General features: G+C 34.0%; 1 protein-coding gene across 3 annotated transcripts in view; it reads left to right on the top strand.

The window, feature by feature from the left end:
• Positions 1–21234, top strand: part of LOC111145224 (CWC22 spliceosome associated protein homolog) — a 57982-nt gene that overhangs the window by 12791 nt on the left and 23957 nt on the right. For 2 of the 3 annotated variants that reach the window (XM_022499988.1, XM_022499996.1), the window contains exons 2-10: positions 4650–4790; positions 9241–9308; positions 11087–11197; positions 13982–14227; positions 17090–17218; positions 18147–18315; positions 18709–18762; positions 20775–20910; positions 21007–21213. In XM_022499988.1, coding sequence (XP_022355696.1) covers positions 4764–4790; positions 9241–9308; positions 11087–11197; positions 13982–14227; positions 17090–17218; positions 18147–18315; positions 18709–18762; positions 20775–20910; positions 21007–21213 — 1147 coding nt within the window. In that variant the 5' untranslated portion in view covers positions 4650–4763. The remainder of the gene's footprint in view (positions 1–4649; positions 4791–9240; positions 9309–11086; positions 11198–13981; positions 14228–17089; positions 17219–18146; positions 18316–18708; positions 18763–20774; positions 20911–21006; positions 21214–21234) is intronic. The other variant, XM_022500005.1, reaches the window with a different exon arrangement.

Below are 21234 nucleotides of genomic sequence, written 5' to 3'. Positions count from 1 at the left end.
AATTAAGGACACTAACAATTCTCTAGGCTTTTAATTTGTCTATAAAGTGTATTCCAGATCTCACTAATTAATAAGTATATTTAAACCTATAGGCAAAAAAATTTTTACGGGAATTTTTTCAGTCCTTATATATGACTATATGTGAAATTTGTATTGAGTTTACCTAGGAAGGTAGTTAATGTAGGTTTTTTTCTCTTTTCTTGTCTCAATTTTTCATGTCTTACATTCATTTTAAGAATAATAAAAGCACTTTATAAACATATTTTGTCATCTGAATTACTCCATTTCAGTGCTTAAATTTGTGCTCCTGCCCATGTTGCAATAATTACTTAATTATTATGGCGTATATCTTAAAACTCCCAAAGAACCTGTGCTGTGGTAGTCATTGCATAACCAGTGAGAATTTTCTCCCTATGAGTTGGTGCCAGAATGTCTCAGATTTAAAAATCACTGATACTGATATTCTTTTGCATCCATATATATGCTTCTTACCAGTGAGTTAGTATGGATTAATACATTTGGAATGTATGTGTCCCTTTCCAAATGATTGTTGACTTTGTATTTCACTGTTAGGGAGGTAGGCTATGAAGTCTCTGTATTTTACCTAACTAGTTCATGGTTTACAACAAATTGAGAACCAAGATTTCTCATCCAAAATTGGAAAGCTGAGGAAACCTGGGGAAGAGTTGGATACTGGAAATACCTTGGGGATGCTTTCATAGAATCAGCATGCCTAGGCATGCCCTCTGCCCACACATATGTACATACACACACACCTGATGTAGTAAGTCAGCTGAGCCCCCATATAGGTACTAGTACTTACATCAAACAAGTGTTCAAGATGTAATATAACTTAATGACTTAGGGAACCAGCTTTACATTAAGTAATGATTTGAAACTTGCACGTGCACCAAAAAAAAAAACAAAAAAAACAAAACAAAACAAAAAAACGACAAGCCACTTTGCTTGAGCGGGCTTAATTAAGCTTTGCTTATCAATATAGATTTACTTTTTATAACTAGAATATAAGCTCCATGTAGGGAGGGGATTTTGTTATGATTGCTCACTACAGTCTACCCCACATCTAGGAGATGCCTGGCAAAATAGTAGAAGTGTAGTAAATATTACTTGTTGAATGAGTGTATATGTAAATAATACTGGTTGATAAACATAAGGATTTGTTAGACATGATATATTGATTGTGCTGGTAGGGGTAAAAAAAATAACCATTACCTTTAGGCAAGAGTTAATTGAGTAAAATTTTGAATTTTATGGCCCTGTACATTCATAGCCATAAAAACAGGACCTTTGAAGAAAGTCATGTAAAAAAAGAAGAGTCCTATGATTTGTATATTTTGGCACAAAGTCATCTTGTTGTGGCGCATGGGACCTAAAACCCATCCCGGACAAGGTCTGTGCCTTTGGGGTTGCCTCCACCTGAGAGGAGGGAGAACTAGCTTCTGTTTGTTAGACATGTTTGTTTATTAGTATTTCATATAATTAGCAGCTAGATTTAGGTCTGCCATCCTTTTTTTTATTTGTCCCTTCTGTTTTTTGTTCCTTCTATCCTGTCCTTTGAAATTATTTAAATATTTTTTTAAATTCCATTTTAATTTATCTATAGAATTTTTTACATTACTTTTTTAGTCATTGCTCTAGGAAACACAATATGTATCCTTAACTTCCCACAAGTGTCTTAGAGTTGATATTATCATCACTTCACAAAAAATTTAGAAACTTTAGATCATGTAGGCCTATTTTACCTTGTCCTCCTATATGCTATATATCATGTATACTCCCATCTACATACACTGTAACCCCTCAAGATATTGATTTTTGCTTTAAAGAGACCACCATATTTTTTCTTAACTTTATTTCTTTATTTGACAGAGAGAGATCACAGGTAGGCAGAGAGGCAGGCAGAGAGGGGCGGGGAAGCAGGCTCCAGCTGAGCAGAGAGCCCGATGTGGGGCTTGATCCCAGGAGCCTGGGATCATGACCTGAGCTGAAGGCAGAGGCTTAACCCACTGAGCCACCCAGGTGCCCATATTTTAAGTGACCACCATATTTTAAGTGAAGGAAAAAGTAGCCTTTTATGCTTCCTGAGAAAGTTACCGTTTCTTCATTCATTTTTCAAGTCTCCCAACTGGTATCTTTTACCTACAGCCTGAGAACTCTTGCATTTCTTGTAGTACAGGTCTGCTGGTGATACATTCTCTTACTTTCTCTTAGTTTTCTTTTGTTTCTTTTAATTAGTAAATGTCTATTTTCATTCTTAAAATTTATTTTTGCTGGAATTGTAGGGTAACAAGTTTTTTATCTTTCAGCACTTTTAAGATTGTTTGTCTTCTGGTCTCCCTAGTTTCTGATGAGAAGTCAGCAGTAATTTTGAATGGTTATTTCCTTGTATGTAATGCATTTTTGCCCCTCTTGCTGCTCTCAGCATTTTCTGTTTATCTTTGATTTTCAGCAGTTTGACTATTGACCATTATCTACGACCATGTCCATAGGGGTGGTTTTCTTTGTATTTGTTCTACCTAGGATTCCCTGAGCTTCATGAATCTGTAAATTTATGCACTTTGCCAAATATGGGAGAAATTCCCTATTTTTTGAAATTTTTTTTATTCCATTTTTCCTCTCTTTCCTTCTTGGACTTCAATTACACAGGTATTATGTCCTTTGATACTGTCCCACATGTCCCTGATATTGTTCATTAAATTTTTTTTGTCTCTCTGTTTTTAGATTGGTTAATTTCTTTTGATTTTACTTCACATTCATTGACTTTTTTTTATCTCCATTTTGCTTTAAGTTTTTAACCAGTGAATTTTTTGCTTAATGTATTTTTCAGTTTTAGAAATTCATTTTGGGTTCTATTTTCTTTTTGTTTTCTTTTGCTTTGTTTTTGCTAAACTTTCTTATTTTTATTCCTTGCAAGCATGTTTTCCTTTGCACTTTTGAATAAGCTTTAAAAACCTTGTATGCCAATTCCAACATCTGGGTCATGTCAGTGTTGGTCTTTGTCTTTTTTTCTTAAGCTTAGACCACAGTTTTCTGATAAGTTATTTTTAATTGTATCCTGGGCATTGTTATTGTTACGTTAAGACTATGGATTCTGTTATATTCCTCTGAGGAGGAGTGACTTTTTAGGTAATTAACTTGGTTAGTCTTAAATTGTAAGTTCTCTTAGGTGGCTGTTCATATCACAATTCACTTCTTTGATCCTTAGTAATACTCTGTTTTGCACATGTGTTGGTTTAGAGGTGGTCAGAGATTTGGGTACCTTGGGCTCCTCTCCTCTGGCTGTTTCCCTGATGTGCATGCCCTAGGGGCATGTTAGTCTGACTGCAGCTACAAATACAGAAGTAGTAATGTGCTTTAGATTGCAATTATCTTTTATAGATTATTTGTAAATAATCTCATATATATTGTTTGTAAGAACTTTGATGCCATGCCAACCGCAGTAATAGAAATTTTTCTTAACCTAATCATTTGTGTACTTCCCTATCTGCATTAAATGATGGTCGCTCTATGTCACTTTATAGTGTCAAGATTATTTGTGTAGGTGAGCTAGTGGAAAAAAAATTTAATTGAGTATCTTTAGGCTAAGTTTCTAGTTATAGGTTCACCACTAACTGGTAGTATAGCTTAGGACATTGCAAGGACTTACCCGACCTTCAGTATTTTTGTCTTTAAAAAGGAATTGAACTGGGTGATCTATGATCCTTTCTGGCATTCAAATACAAACATTTTCCTAGTTGTATTCAGTTATTTTGGTACTAGGGACAGTTCTTTCTGATATTCTCTACCTCTTTTAATTCTCTTATTTTCTTCTATCTCATTTGATTTTTGTGATTTCATTGCAGTACACAAAACCATAAACCACTTAGATATGCAATTACAATTAAATACTCAAATGGTAGTTCTCTGTTAACATAAGTAGCAATTCAGCATTTTTTAAAAATTCCTAAAATATAATTAACAGATGGGTACTGAAAAAATGTTTGTTTTAGCATTTAATGTTGATGACTAGGTTTATTCTGAGCCAAATAACTTAGTTCTCACACCTGCATGACTAAAGTCATGTGCCTTTGATAGATTACGTTAAAATTTAATTATTTTAATTTAACACCTTGTATTTTTCTCAGCATATTTATTTTTGAGTGATCGTTATAAGAATATTGGATAATTCATTCTTAGTTTATATAAAAACATGGGATATTTTATACTCAGTTCGTATAGATTTTATCTTATATAATTATTCTGTTCACTTATTTTTTATAATATCACAGTACTATTTTATAATGTGGGTTTAGGTGTCCCTCATGAAAGCAATTTGAATAAAGTTATCTGACATCAGTAATTAAATTAATTTTTGTTCCTCTCAGTCATTAGACTAAAATACCTTATGGTGCTTAATAAGTCCTTATTATTTGCTCTCTTATGCAGAGTCTTTTCTGTGATTGTGTTCTTTATACATTGGTATGTGAAACTGTTTAAGGAATTTTTGAATTTTTATTTAATTATTGATTATATATCTGTGCCTACTAATTAAGAAAAATGGTCAAATGTTCATTGTGTGTAAATAATAAGCTGTTATGTCAGATACATTTTATCACTGTTAACAAAGCCTTCTTTGGTATACCTTTCAGGTGACATTTGCAGACAAAAAAAGTTAAACTGTCAAGGAATTCATACCATTTTCTACCTGTTACTTGGAACAACTTAAGGAGTCTTTGATTTATCAGATCAGTTGGCAACAGAAAATGAAGAGTAGCGTGGCACAGATAAAAGTAAGTGTTTGAAATTTATAATGAAGAACATAAACTTGTATCTGTCCCTTAATCAAAAAATGCATTTATAGAATTAGGACATTAGAACCAGACAGTAGAAAGGCATCATACACATATCTAACTTACACAATTTCAAGTGTAGCCACATGGTCACATAGAAGCAGTAGTGTGCAAGAGGGCAAGTGAGAGAACGTGTAAGATGTATGATGTGTGTGTATCCATGTACATGTATGCATGTATGTCTATCATTGCCTCCACAAATCAAAAAAGTGCATGTGAGTGAGCACCTGCCAAAGAATAATTAACAGGGCAGGGAATTCCACCATTCTTCTTAAAGATTATACTTCCCTGAATGAGCATGAAATGGAAGACAGGCATCTCCTTCCTTAGTTAATCATAGTTCCTGCATGTCTATCTACGGGGGAGACTCTTATTGCATTTCTGGTGCATAAACAAGCTCTTTATTCTGTGCTCTCCGTTAGACATTATACACTCATTTATTCAACAAATATTCACTGAATTCTTATGTCCTAGTGACTGTTCTAAGCACTTTACATAAAATGGTGAACAAAACAGAAATCCGTGTTCTCATGGAGTTTGTGTTCTAGTGTGGGAAGACAGAAAATAAATTATAAACTTAATCCATAAGTAAATGGTGTAGGATAGTGGTATTAAGAGCTAAACTTATGCTACAGACAAAAGATATGGGGTAATGTTGATCATTAGCATTGGGGGTTGCAATTTTGGATAGGGAGGGCCCACTGAATAGGTAGCCATTTGAGCAGACTCTTGAAGGATATGAGGAAGTTAGCCATGCAAATAACTGGGAAAAGAGTATGCCAAGCAGGTGGAACAGCAAGTATAAAGACAAAGAGTCTAGTGTGGCCGAGGCAGGTTATAAGAAAGGGAGAATAGTAGATGCAGTCAGAGCAGTAACAGGAGCCGATAACTCTGTCTACTCAGAGCTGTTCCTCTGCCTGTCAGTGGACTTAGCAGGAGAGCAAACCATTCCACTTCTATTCAACTGCACAGATCTACAAGCAGACGCATCATGCCTTGGATCTTGGAATCAGTAAAGGGGAAGGTATATTTTTATTTAATTACAGATCTAGGCCCTGCTCCCTTCCTCTCTCCTCCACCAGTTCTGCACCCCTAAACCACCTTCTTTAAAGAGAAACAGTAAATTGAGCTTAGCAGGGGACACTAGGAACTAGCCCTGGTGCCTGGTAAGTGTTTAATAAACAGAATTGATAGACTTACAGACTGGGGCAGGCTCTGCCGCCATCTTTGCTAAATTCTGTAGGGTATAAGGCTTGGTAGACACCCAGCCCATGCTTGCAGATCTCTTTTGGTGGGAGTTCACTATCTCAAGCTAGACCCATCTGTCAGTAGATACTTTCATATATTGTTCTGAAATCTGCCTCTTTGGGGCTTGTACTCATTGTCCAATGGCACTTAAGCAGTTAATTAATTGTGGACCTAGTAGCTGGTAGACTGTGCTGAAAGTTGGCAACATAAAGAAAGCGGAGAACTGGTGTGGAACTGGCTCTTGATTGAGCCATGTTAGACGAGAGCACTCAGATTTAGCCGGATACCTTTTCCACAGAGGGAGATGTGTCTAGTCTTTTCAGAATCCTCTTCCTGCTCCTCTTACACTGTGCTTTCTCCACCTTTACCTCCTGTGGTCCTGGTGGGTCCTCGATGGCACCGTCCCATCCTAGGAGTGGGTATCTTCTTCAGTCAGCATGCCCTCCAAGCTTAGTGGCTCAGCTCTGTCTACCAGTTTGTAGCCTAGTCTGCCTCCTTTTCTCTATCCTGTTAGCCACAAACAAGTCTGCTAACTGGGTGGGGCCCATTTTTACCTCAGGTAAACCTCACATCTTCCCCTCAGTGTTCTCAGGACTCATTTGCTGGGTTCAGGAGGGTTCAGCTGAGGATCTTTGTTTTTCCACTGATCCTTAGCTATCAAGAACCAAGTTTTCTACTTGTTTCAGCCCTTCCTCTCCTTGCTATTAAAGACTGGTTCCTGAGCCTAGTGGTTGCTCAGAGATCTGTACTCAGGCTCCCTGCTCCACTCACCTTTTCATACTGCTGTCTTTATATTGTTAGAGATTATAGGGAACCACATGGTATAAACATTTGTTTTGCTTAATGAACAATTGGAGAATTTTTTAAGGTAATTTTGACAATATATTATTTTCAGTGCCTACTCTGATTTATAATCTGGACACTATGATTAAGAAAAGAGGAAAATTCAAGTTATTATTTGAATCTCATCTCAAAATGATATTTTACATAGTGAAATCCTGTTCAACTACCAAAACCTAGTTCGAATCCCCCTCTACCCACTGTCATTCCTCAGTATTCAGTTATTGTTCCCTACTCAGGATGTCCTGTTAGCACTTCTCTGTGTGCCAGTCACGTTAACTTAATCGTATTTACAAAATCCTGATTCACGACTTCATTATTTTTGGTTTCCCCCCTTGCTTACAACAGATGTTGCGGAGATGTGTTAAAAATCATTAGCACAGAACTGAGGCCTTCTCCCTAATGTAATCAAAATAATTGCTGTGCCTTGTAAAAGAAAAAGTAGACTGTAGTTTTGTTCTCTGTCTCTCTCCCTTCCCCCTCTCCTTCCCCTCTTCCTTCTCGTCCTCCTCCTCTTTTTCTTTTCTCTGTTGCTCTCTCAGGAACATATAATCTGATACGTTTAATTGTGGAAATCTTTATAGCCATCTTTCCACTGTAAGATCATAAATTCCTTTGAGGGTTTTTCCTAACTTGTATCCTCCAGAGTGTCTACACAGGACAGGCTGTGTTTTATAGAAAACTATATCATACATGTTGAACAATTTTACCTCATTTTGTTGCTAAGTGAAGTAATTTTTAAAACTTTGTTATATACATGAGAAACAGGATTTTAAGATGGTTGCATTCAGTATAAAATAGCATCCAAACTATGGCTATCGTAAATTACAAATTTTGATCACATACTTATTACTCACCTAAATAGATTAGTCTAGTTTGTATATACTATTAGAAAAATTCAATAGTTGATGAGACTGTTTGGCAGTTTACTTGTGATAATGTTAGACTCAAACTGCTGTTAATTAGTCATAAAATAAGAGAAAGTTGGAGCTTGTTTATATTTCTGTGCAGTATAATTTTCTATCCTTAAACGTTCTTTTTCCCATTAAGGAGGCAAGCATCTAAATGTGCAGAACAAGTTGTTCATTATTTTATTTCCTTTTTCTTAGCTTTTAAGGTAAAGCTACTTTTAAAAATCATACTGTTTTTCCTTTCTTATAGTTCAGGTTAGTTAAAATGGTTTTAATCCTTAAAAAAAAAACTGGACAATATGAATGTTCATCAGTGATGTAAAAATTTTACCTATTTACAGAGTTAAATATTTTGCTTTTTAACTGTTTTTGGATTTTTAAATTAGGATTTGTTCTCCAACTGGATAGTTTATATCTCTGTCTGTGTGACATTTCTCTTCAGTTTCATGTTATAGTGGAGTTATTTATTTGTATGTCTTGCTATTTTTCAAAGGACTTGGCATAGGATCTCTCTCTCACAAATCGTGTTTTTCAAATCTGTAGAATCTAACATAGTGCCATATAGGTCAGACATTTGAACAGTGTTTCCTGAAAGTAAAAATGAATTTTCATAAATAGAGTTGGTTTCTAGAACTAAAGTGTTTTTTTTAATTTATTTTTTAATTTTTTATAAACATATAATGTATTATTAGCCCCAGGGGTAAAGGTCTGTGAATCGCCTGGTTTACACACTTCACAGCATTCACCATAGCACATACCCTCCCCAATGTCCATAACCCCAACACCCTCTCCCTACCCCCCACCAGCCCCCCTCAGTTTGTTTTGTGAGATTAAGAGTCTCTTATGGTTTGTCTCCCTCCTAATCCCCTCTTGTTCTAAAGTGGTTTTTATAAGCCAAAGTAGATTCAGGGAGATAAGTGCAGTATTATAAGACTTTGATATAACCACAAGAGTGAACTCTTCTTGCTAGAAGACCTCTGGCCCTTAGTCATGTTTTTCACCAAGAAAAAACTTTGGTCTTGTTTTTCACCAAAAGGCGTTTATAAAAGTGATGTTCTGTATATTTAAAACAATATAAAGGAATAAAATATCAACTAAGTGGCATTGAAAATTTGAGAATTATTTTCTTCTACTTTGAATTTTTTTTTTATTAAAAAAAGTATGTGGTCCATAGTGAAAACATTATCTGCCACAGATACCCACCTTGGAGGGCCTAAAAATTTTGTTTTGTCTTACATTCTGTTTACATGAATTATTCTTATGATTAAAAAAAAGTTTTGAAAAAATTTGTAAAGCACTACCAATTTTCTGAGATGCATATTTCATTTTCTGCGTTTTTTTAACATAATTTTTAAAAATAACCCCTCCCCCTCATTCTTTTCCTTTGAAAGCATTCTTCTGGTCATGACAGAAGGGAAAATTATAATTCCTATCAGAGAACCTCTTCTCCAGAAGACAGGTAAATAATTTTATGTGCTCCTGCAATTTAAATTTTTTGTAATAAGTTTTAAAAAATTATTTATCTCTTAGGTTCTTCATTTTAGGGTGAACAGTTTCTTTTAGATGGTTTTGCAGTATTACTTGAATAAGCTTGAGGACAAATCATTTTTGAATGGCTGTTCTAGGAGTTTCTAGTAGATACTTCTAGATTTTATCTAATTTTGGAGGTGAGAGAGAATAATTTCAGCATGCCCAATACTCCATAAAAGTTTTATAAAATGAAATGAATCCTGAATGAAACACTGAATGGAAGTTTATAAAATGGAAAACTGAGTTGAAATCACCTTACTTTGAAGTGCTGCTTTTATTGTTACTACTATCCTTTACATAGCTCTTTATAGATTTCAGAGTACTTTTATGTATATATCATATCTTATAATTGTATTAAGATGAAAGATCTAGAAATATTACTGTTAATGTTCATCAGGCATTCATAGTAGTACTTCAGTTATTTCACTTAGTGAGCTATGATCATTAAATAATTTTAAATTTTAATAAATGATCCTTAAGTTTAATTTTTAATCAAATTTAAATTAAATTTAAATTTTAAATTTTAATAAATCATTAAAATAATTTATGATGGTAGAAGCATCCTCTAAACTTCCTTCCAGTGGTTTTCATCTCTTCCTTACCACATACATACTTTCTTCTTATTTCACTCCGTTGTTTCTAAAAACTTTTGTTTCATGGACATTGAATTAATTGTCATGGTTTGCAAGTGCTTAGTACCTTTCATCAATCACCTACTTTCTATCTTTAAAAGAAAAAAAACACCTTTCTACATGCACAGAAAAACATGTATATCTCTATGTTATATAAATGACTTATAGATGTATACAGTTGACCCTTGAACAGCACTAATGCCCCCCTGCCCAGTTGAAAATCTGCCTCTGTAACTTTTAACTCCCCAAAAAACATAGCTACTAATATCCTGCTGTTGGTAACATAAACAGTCAACTAATATTTTGTATATGTTACATATATTATATACTCTATTCTTACCGTGAAGTAAGCTAGAGAAAAGAAAATGTTATTAATAAAATCATATGGAAGAGAAAAATACATTTGTAATACTGTGCTGTATTAGGAAAAATTCAGTACCCACACAATTCAAACCCGCAACTGTTCAAAAGGTTAGCTGTATATAAAATATGAATTACTATATTTATTACTATGTATATTTATTATGTGTATATGTATTTAACTTCTCTTAAGGTTCTCTGACTTTATTGATATTTAAAGTTCAAATGGCAGATCTTATACTGTCATCCTTGTTTGCTAATAATTTAAATCCTTTCTCACTGCTATTCAGTAAAACGGGTTCAAGAATAATAGCCAGTGTTTTTTGGATATCTCTTGGAATGAGTTAAACTGGTCTTCATCAAGGCCAGCCAATGACATTGATGTCATTTGTTCATTGCTTTGATAAAGCATTTGCGGGGTGGGCTTTTTTCATGCCAACTGTATATGAAATCCAGATATACATCTTTTACTTTAGACAGTGTGAATCAGGATGACAGGTTTGTTTATGTGAACTCCAGTAGTTGTTTTGTACACAAGCTGAAAGCTTTTATAATCAAGACTAAATGAATGATGTCAACAAAAGAGAAGTTGAGAAGTTCGGTAAGATGTTGTTCAGTCATAGAGTTGCTTCAGCATTATCAATATATGATTTTCATAGGTATCTATAACATAGCTTTCATCTTATAACTTTGGTTTTCTTATTTTATGTGTTAGATATGCAGAACAAGAAAGATCCCCTCGGGATAGAGATCACTTTGATTACAACAGGTCAGACTATGAGCATTCAAGAAGAGGGCGTTCTTATGATAGTAGCATGGAGTCACGGTTAGTATTGGAAATTTTAACTACAGAAAAATCATATTTGTTTAAATTTTCTTTATGCTTCTTAAAAAACCGTAAAAGTAGCAGCTAGCATTAAATGGATGTTCTTAAGGACCACGCTTTCTAATAAGGACTTCATGCAAATTAACTCCTTATTGCAGTAAGTATATGAAGTAGTTATTATTGTGTGTTTTATGGATGAAGAAACTGAGGCAGAGAGAATTTAAGTCATTTGTTTGTGTTTTAGAAGCATGTCAGTGGAAAGTCCTGGTCTGACATTGAGCCTAAGCTCTTATTCATTATATGGGACTGTATTGTATGAGGAGTTAGCAGTGTGAGTTTTTTAGATTCCTTACTGAATGAAAGTCATTTACATCATATGACATAGAGTGATCAAAATATACTTTCCTACATGATGGCACTGGGACAGTGAGAATGACGTTACCAGTCTAATTTTTATCTAAATAGAACTTATTCTTTCTTGAGCCTTGGAGAATTTGGCTACCCACCCTGTTAGTCATCCAGTTTCAAAAACTTGTCTACCAAATGTTATTGTTCACGAAGGTCTGTATCCTTTTGATGTCTCCCTCATATTACCCATTCCATGACTATTAAAACTATACTCCCCACTAAATTTTTGATGAAACTCCTTTGCAGTTTGGAGCTAATCACATTATTTGCTATCTGCAACCTAAATTTCCTTCTCACCACTTTAATATATACCTAAAAGTAAAATGTCAGATTAAATTAGCCTCCAAAAGCCAAACTCGTCTGCTGTCACCTTAATGACCCCTCGGGAGAACCAGCTACCATAATTGGTGAGCTAAGCATCTTGCATTCTTTCTCAAATACTGTTAAGACTCTTACAAACTAGATATTATTTTTCACAATTTCTCAGGGGAAAAAAAAAAGTGAAGTGGGTTTAAAGTGATTATGTAACTTACCTGAGTTTGCAGTTGCCTACTTGGTAGATAATGAAAGTGGGATTTGAACTCAATTTTGACTCCCAAAACCCATTTTTTCTTCCATAATCTCTGACTGTATTACTTCATTGTAACTGTGTTTGGTCCAGTGCATGTACATAAGTCTCATTTGATTCATACACTCACACTGTGAATCAAGCAGACTGTGTATTATGTAGAAAATAAAAGCTAACAGTATGAAAGCATTGGAAGAGAAATTTAGACTTGAAGAAGACTCTGTCATCTCTGCACTCGACAGGAACAAACAGTGAAATTGTAAAGATGCAATTTTATCATCCAGTTAGCTGTCTTACCTAGTGTTTCTTAGAAGAATGATAACCAATGCCAGTAAATCCCTGCTGTAGTTACTCTCTTGAAGCCTTCTACACTCACAATAAGAAGCAACTCAGTTACAAATCAGTGCCTAGATTGCAGTGCACCTGCCTTTGTAACTAACTGGGATATCTGTTTGGAACTACTTTTTTCCCCCTTCTGTTCACTCTGTCTTCCCGTATACAGTGGTATACTTCAGGTTCAAAACAAGTCCTCTGAATCTACCTGGCTAGGTGACTCCTTCTCTCTTTCTTTGTAAGTTGTATTACTATATATTAAGACAGACTATCTCAATTACAGACCCCCCAGATCTAGCTAAAATCTATCGAGTGGGTTCCTGGTAATAATGATAAATGACACTTGTTTTTATTTACTGTATTCATTTAACTAATGGTTGCACAAAGCATGAGCAGAATGATCTAAGTTTCCAAAGCAGTATAGGTTAAAAAAAAAAAAACAAAAAACACCTAAGTGGACAGACTCTTCCCTCAGAAATGATAGCAAAAAAATAAGAATTTACTCTTCCTGTTAGTTCTTGATAGTTTCAGAGAATAATAACTTTGATTTTTAAAAAAATGTTACCTTAAGAAAGGATACTCACCTACAATAGTCAGGAAGAGTTACAGCAGGAAAATAGTTATTTTTTTCCCATCTCAAATAACCAGATGTTTCTGATATTCTGAGGTTTTAAATGCCAGTTCTATCAAAAAGTAATTTCAAATGTTACAGTTTTTTAGGACATTTTTTATTCCTGGCTTGCCATTATTAGAAGTATGCTCTGGTTTCTTCTTTATACAGTTTATTATGTACATCATGGTCTAAACTGTCTTGTTAAAACATTGTTTCCATGTCACTCTCGTACTCAGAAACTATTAATGAGTCTCCATTGACTATTATAAAAAGCTTAAAGTCTGTTTCTTGTCTTAAAATTTCATACCTTGACTCAAACTCATCTTGCCAACTACCATTATACATGATTCTTTATTGTTTTCTGACAGTACTACTTAATAACTTGAACATCCTACTCCCTTTTCCAGTAGTTATTCTGTTCACTAGTTGCAGAATGCCCTCCTTCCTCCACCTTCCCACTCTTGCCCCAGTATAAAGTCTGTCAAGCCTTGAAGCCCTAGTTTAAGTTACATTTTTTCTATGAAGCACTTCCTCACCATTCCAAACCACTTGCCCTTGTCTGAATTTGTGGCCTGCAAATGGTCTTGCTCATTTGGTATGCAGCTCATTTAAATATGTAATTTAGAGGGCGCTTCGGTAGCTCAGTGGTTTAAGCCTCTGCCTTTAGCTCAGGTCTTGATCCCAGGGTCCTGGGATCAAGCCCCACATCAGGCTCCCTGCTCAGCAGAGAGCCTGCTTCTCCCTCTCCCTCTGCCTGCTGCTCTGCCTACTTATGCTATCAAATAAATAAAAACCTTTGAAAAAATGTAATGTATGTAATTTATATTATCTTTTCTCCATTAAAAAAATTTTAATATTACAGAAGTAGGGACCGAGAAAAACGCAGAGAAAGAGAAAGAGATATGGATCGTAAAAGGTCTTGGAAATCCCCAACTCCTGGGAGAAGAAGCCCAGAACCATCAGTAACCCAGAGTTCCTCTGCTCAGGATGAACCTACTGCAAAGAAGAAGAAAGATGAGCTGGATCCTCTTCTTACTCGCACGGGTGGAGCATATATTCCTCCTGCAAAGCTCAGGATGATGCAAGAGCAAATTACAGATAAAAACAGGCATGTCAATATCACTGAGTTTTAAAGTAATGATACCCTCACTGAAAAAAAGTCAACCATGGTCTAATCAACATGGGCTATTGAGAGTTCACATTATTAATCCACAGTGGTAGAGACCTCAAATTAGGTTTTTCTTCTTTACTCCATAAGCTCCCTTGGAGCTCTGCTTACTATTTGCCCTGACATTAGCTCAGCTTCTTTAAATGAGTGTGGCTCTGTTTCTATGAAGCTTTCTTTACACAAATGGGCTGTAGGCTGCATTTGAGTCATGGATGTAGTTTGCCAACCCCTATACTAATCTATGAAATGAAGTTGACCATGAAATGAAGTTGAATCTTCTCTACTCCATAGTCTTCTTAGACCATACCATTTCAGACTAATTTTTTGCTAAGGCAAACAATCAAAATTCATTTATGAACATTCACCCTCAAAACACCTTCACTTCCTTTTCAAAATGATTGAGATGAGAGGAGCTATACATGAAAGTATAGCTAAGTTTTCAGGACCTCTTTCTTCAGCGGCATGAAAGAGGATAATTACGGAAAATGTGGTCCAGGATTGAAATGGTCACTCAGTTGCCAGTTAGGTAACAAAAAGATTGGGACAAAGGGTAGCTACACTTTGAGAAAAATAGATTTCGAAGTGAGCCAAGAAAGAGTATTCCCACATCTTTCATAGATATTTTAATGGCAACTTGAAAGTACTTGAGACCCTTACATAAATGAAATCTAAATTTACTTCATGAATTAGTTTGAAGTAGAAATGTCATGTATAAAGTATAAATATTTGAAATAAAATTTTTAAAATTTATGAGCTAGAAAGGGACATTAGATGACATTAAATTTAAAACTAATTAGTAAGTTTCTTTGTATGTGTCATATTCCAGTACATGGTAATAATGACTGCAGTGTTATGTTTAGAAGGAATTTGGAGATGGCTTCTGTGGTTAGCAGGAGCTTCGTGAGCATGTAGGCCTTCTGCTCTCTGCTCTTAGGAGGCGGCAATGGTGGTAGCTTTAGTGAGTCATTGTCTCCAATCCAGCCCAAAGCAATCCTAATTATAAAAGACCAGAAACATTGTTATTAAGCCATGTCTTTCTTATTTCCTTATAAATAAAGTGGGTGGAGATGAGTCCCCAGTACACGTAATTTTACACTGATTCCTAGAAGATAATTTCATACAGTTTAAGTCTGCTCATAGCTATAAAGGGGACAAGGTGAAGTAGAAGTCTCTTAAGAGAAGTCTATAGACTTTACTTTTAGTAGATAGTAAGTCAGGAGAATTGTAGGCTTCTTAATTAGGAAGTGCAGTTGTACTTGATTATAGTTTTTGTTTGTTTGACCAAAGTTATAATAGGAGAGATTGTGATTATATATCAGCAGTCTTACTCATTAGGCTAGTTTTTAAGCCATTGATCTTGTTTCTCAAATAGTAGCATACCAAGGGGTTAGGGTTGGGGGCCCCTGGAAGTGTTGCACCCACCTCAAATGCAGGCTTTTAGGAAGTACATGATCTATAAGGAATTTAAAAACGATATAATTAACTGCAGATCAGTCTGCATTTTATCCTCACTGTCTGCTGAGGACAATGTCAGTGATAAAGTACTCTTCCCCCCAGGGTAGACTGCTCTCACCACCTCTCCCTTAGTATACCACTCCAGAACAGGGATCCTTAACCTACAGACCTTCAAGAGGCGCAAAGGTAGAATTTGGCAACACATAAATATAAATGGAAAGAAAAAAATTGCATCTTTATTTTTACTTTCCTCTAACTAAAATTTAGCATTTCTTTCTATCAGGAATAATATAGGCAGTAGGTAGCATTAACAAGAGTATTTGCTGCAAATATATGAAAATATTGCTTATATCCATGGTACTTGGAAATTAAAGAAGTTATTAGTTCTACCACCACTTCTTGTAATTTAATGTGTTAAGAACCACATAGAATTCTGTATCAAACTTTTTTCTTTTCATGCTCTGAAAACTATTTAAATATGATTGATATCCTTTGTAATTCTATATATTTATATATATTACTCCAAAAAAGTCCTTCAGCTTCACGAGACTACCAGAGAAGTATAAGGAAGATGAGGAAGATAAGACGCTCTACAGCTGAAACCATATTCCACGGGGAAATAAATATAAAAACCATAGAATTACAGAGCTTTAAAAGACCTTAGGTGTTACCAAGTTAAACCTAAACAAATCTAGTTAGGCTAAATTATTTGCCTAAGGTCTGAGTTAAAAAACAAGCAATACAGATGTGGGACTACTGCCTAAATGCGGACATGTTCTTTAAAATACAACAGTCCTTCCGCCCTATGATTTCATGTGACTCCCTTTTCCTGTATTTATTGCCATTTCTTTACAGTTTAAAATATTTAATCTTGTTTTCCTTATCATGCTTTTATAAAAAAGGACAAGATAAAAATCTCCTTTTAAGGCTTATACTTGGATACTTCATATTATAATTTAAAATTTTTTAAAGTTGTCATTTTAAAATTAAATTTAAAGACAATTTTAGCTGAAGTATTATAATGTAAAATAAGTATGTATTGAATCTAATAAATGAATGTTATAATTTCCAATATACATGGATGTAAAAACAAAACATTATATATCCTTATATAATTTTATTATGTTATTAAAGAGAAATGATCTGTAGTTGAGCATATATACAGAACATCAAATATAGGTTTAGATATTCCTATAGTCATTTATTTTACTGCACTTTGAGGTCATTTTGTGAAAATAATGTTAAAAAACAAAGGAAGCCTAAGTACTTTTTATGTTCTTATTATAATCTCTGGTTACTGTAATTGTTGACTAAGTTTTCATGTTTATTAAAATCAATTCTTTTTAGCTTGGCATACCAGAGGATGAGCTGGGAGGCCCTAAAGAAGTCAATCAATGGTCTTATCAACAAAGTTAACATCTCTAATATAGGTATTATTATTCAAGAACTTCTTCAAGAAAACATAGTTAGGGGAAGGTAAGCATCAGCTATTTTATTTAAGTATTTCATAGCAGTTTTTCAAAGGAACAGAATACCTACATGGACAATAATTGTTGATTTATTGTGCTACTTCAGTAGTAGTCGAGAGTAATTATATAAAAAGCAGTTCTTATAAAAATGTACGGCCACTAACAAATAACTTGTACTTTACCATTAGAAATTGTGCAGTTTTTGCTTTTGAAAAGGTCTAATGTCACATAATGATTTTTGTGTAGACATTTGTTTACTGAATACTTCCAATAATTTAAACTCATAAGGAATAATGAACATTTTATTTATATATGTATATATAATTTTAATTTCTAATGAAAAGTGGGAAGGTGTAAGAAAATCAGTGATCAATGTTAGAAAAGCCGAAGGGAATGACAGTCATTTTTTGTGTAGTTTTAATTGGTTGTGATTTTAAAAGGATCAGGAAATAAAAATATGTCATATTTTTTTTTATTTTGAAATCTGAAGGATATTTTCCTGTGTCATTTCACATGACTCTGATTTATCATTTCCAAAACATTGGTGAGGGAGCAAGTAAAGTAAGATGTAACATGTTGTGGGGATATAGAAAGTTGACCAAGAGGCAGCTTGTCCTCAAAGGTAGGTAGGTAGAGTGCTCCCATTTTAGTCAATAAGCAGCAGAGGCTATATGGGTTGCTTAAGATCTCACAATTTATATAAGCTGGGTTTTCTTTTCTCATTTTCTAGTCTGTTGATTCAGTTGTCAAAGTTAAACCTGATAACTATTAAGATAAACTGTTTTCCTGCCTTTTGGCAGTCCAGTAATTATTTGTCATTACATTGCTAGAAATAACTTTGCATCTCTCCCTTTATCAAATGCATATAGAACCATGGTCATTTCAAAATGAGTTAGAAGTGGAACCTTGTTGACTTTTTTTTCTTTTATAAACAGAGGCCTGCTGTCCAGATCTGTTTTGCAAGCGCAGAGTGCTTCTCCAATCTTCACCCATGTTTATGCAGCGTTAGTGGCAATTATCAACTCAAAATTTCCACAGATTGGGGAATTAATCCTTAAGAGGTTAATTCTTAATTTCCGAAAAGGCTATCGAAGAAATGATAAGGTATATATGATGGGCATGTTAAGTCGACAGCTACATAGGGACAGACTAATAATCCAGTATCAACAGTGATAAGCAATGTTGATTGTTACTTAGGAATTCTTTTTAAAAACTGCGTTTCATGAGAATATTTTTTTTGTTCCATTAAATATCTCTGGCTGCTAACAGTGAGCCACAGAAATGATAGCTATAACTGTAGGATTATAATTATTTAGCCAGAAATGACACTATTTCACATTTAATAGTTTTTGTCTTGTAACTTTCTTACATCATAAAAATTATCCTGTGTGCTATGTATTTTAAATAAAGTATGTAATAAATAAGCTATAGATTTAGTAGTTAAATGAAAATTGGTTTTAGTTTATAGTTTAAATTGTCTCTGCCTTCACTTTTCAGCAACTTTGTCTTACCGCTTCAAAATTTGTGGCACATCTTATTAACCAAAATGTGGTAAGTAATTCTCAAAATTTGGTACCATGCAGTGGCATTAGACATCACATGCTTGATGCCACTTCACTGACACATCTCTATCTTTATTTTGCCTTGTGGTCTTTCAGAAGAGAATCTTAGATGATATTTTAGTTTTAAAACTGTAATAAATGTGTTTAATATTCTTAAATAGAAAAAGGAACTCAGAACAAATATTTTATCAAATTGATCTGACTCTTAATATTGTACGTGGTTATTCAGCTACAAATTATTCCTTCAAAGAATGTAATTTAATCATATTTATAAGACAATAAAGTTAATATTTCCTCCACTCTTTTCTACCGTACCTATTGTTGAGAATGTAATACTGATATTCTATAAAAAAATCTTTTCTCTGCAGCAACTAGTATATAGTCATATATTCTTAGAATCAGTTTATAGAGGCACCTGGGTGGCTCAGTTAAACGTCTGCATTCGGTTCAGGTCATGATTTCAGGGTCCTGGAATCAAGTCTTGCATCAGGCTCCCTGCTTAGCAGGGAGCCTGCTTCTCCCTCTCTGTCTCTCCACTGCTTTCTCTCACTCTCACTCTCTGTCTCAAATAAGTAAATAAAATCAAAAAAAGAGAAAAAAAGAATCAGTTTATAAAATGTAAATGAAATAATTTTAATCTGTTTTAATTGCAAGTAATTTTCTCTTTATGTTCAGGTTTTGTGTTTATTTTGTATTCATTCATTCACCTATTTGATGGTTTTTTTTTTTATTTGAGAGTTTTGAATTAGCTTCTATTTAAACTAATGAAAAATAGGATTTCTCTTATTCATACTCAAAGGTTTCCTTCAGATGTATATTATGTTTAATTATATATAAGAGGAAGAATTTTGAAGTCATATTTAATCTTAATTTATTTACCATTATTTTCATTCTTTCCAAATGAAATTCCCATGTTCATTCTTAAAAACCCATTAGATTTTAACATAATGAGTTAAGTTATTATAATGATAACTTGTTTCTTAAGACCATGGGGACTTAATTTCACATACCTATGTGAAAGCACAGAAAGTAAGTTTTGGTTTTTGAATGTGTATTCATTTATATTGAAAATATTTTTGGCATTGCCACAAAACTGTTAAAATGTTAATTATGTTAGGTCTTTCAGCTGTGGTACAGGGCAATATTTTCTTATCACTGATACAAGACTAAGACTGTTAGACCTCCACACCATACTACAAAATAAAAGCAATATATATTTTAGATGTTGTGCTCAATGGAAAGAGTATCTTCCTAAGTTAAGACTTAGACTGTTTACTCCCCCATCTCAAAAAAGTATCTGACCTTAGGAAGGCATATGTACTGGTGGCTTGAAAATGCTTCCTAGTACATTTCCTTTTCACAGCAAAGCTGCTCAATAGAATTTTATTCCCATCCTACCTGGCATTGTTTTTAAGTATTAAATTTTTAGCATAGTCACTGTCAATAACTTGATTTAGTTTAAAAAAAAAAAAAAGAGGGAAGTATTTTAAAACCTTCCTTGAGTCCCAGATATTTTCTGATAAAATTGTTCATGTAATTTAAGAACTATTTTCTGTATAACAGAATTGCTGATAGAATGAACTAGGAAATAGATATAAAGAGTTGTGGTTGTGAAGAACGGCATTAGAAAAAGTGTAGCATAATTTTTAACTTCTATTTTGAAACTAATTATGGCATTTCCTGTAGATATTTTATTGTTTCCTTTATATAATATATAAGAATTATTTCTTCTGGAGATAAATCAAGTAGTTGTATTTAATGTAATCAGTTTAGATTTTTGGAACAATCATCTGGAAATTTTTAACAGACATAATAAGAGTGAAAGAAAAATTGTATCCCATATTTGGAGTATTTCTGTATGCATTCTAAAACTTTGCTCATCATATGTATAATATTATTGCTGTAAAAACCAGATTTGCCAATTTTTTTAATTACTATCAATAGTAGGTTAATATATGTAAAAGCATTTTCTCAATTCCATATGTCTTCATTCTATTTAAGGCACATGAAGTTTTATGCCTAGAGATGCTCACTTTGCTCCTAGAAAGACCAACAGATGATAGTGTTGAAGTAGCTATTGGTTTTCTCAAGGAATGTGGCCTCAAATTAACACAAGTGTCACCAAGAGGAATCAATGGTAAGTATATTACCTTGGTTTGATATTGAGCTTTTGTTTGAGTATTATAATATCTTTTGCTTATTTTATTGCTTTTTTCTTTCATTTTAACTTTAGCTATATTTGAGCGCCTCCGAAACATTCTCCATGAGTCTGAAATTGACAAAAGAGTTCAATATATGATTGAAGTGATGTTTGCTGTACGGAAGGATGGATTCAAGGACCACCCAGTTATCCTAGAAGGCCTTGACTTAGTGGAAGAAGATGATCAGTTTACCCATATGCTCCCTTTGGAAGATGACTATAATCCAGAAGATGTTCTTAGTGAGTTAGAGTTGGGGAGGG

This window comes from Enhydra lutris, unplaced genomic scaffold (genome assembly GCF_002288905.1).
Source record: "Enhydra lutris kenyoni isolate GAN:26980312 unplaced genomic scaffold, ASM228890v2 scaffoldscaffold1, whole genome shotgun sequence".
NCBI lineage: Eukaryota > Metazoa > Chordata > Mammalia > Carnivora > Mustelidae > Enhydra > Enhydra lutris.
The sequence above is the reverse complement of the archived record's forward strand: the minus strand, read 5'-3'. Positions and strand labels throughout refer to the sequence as shown.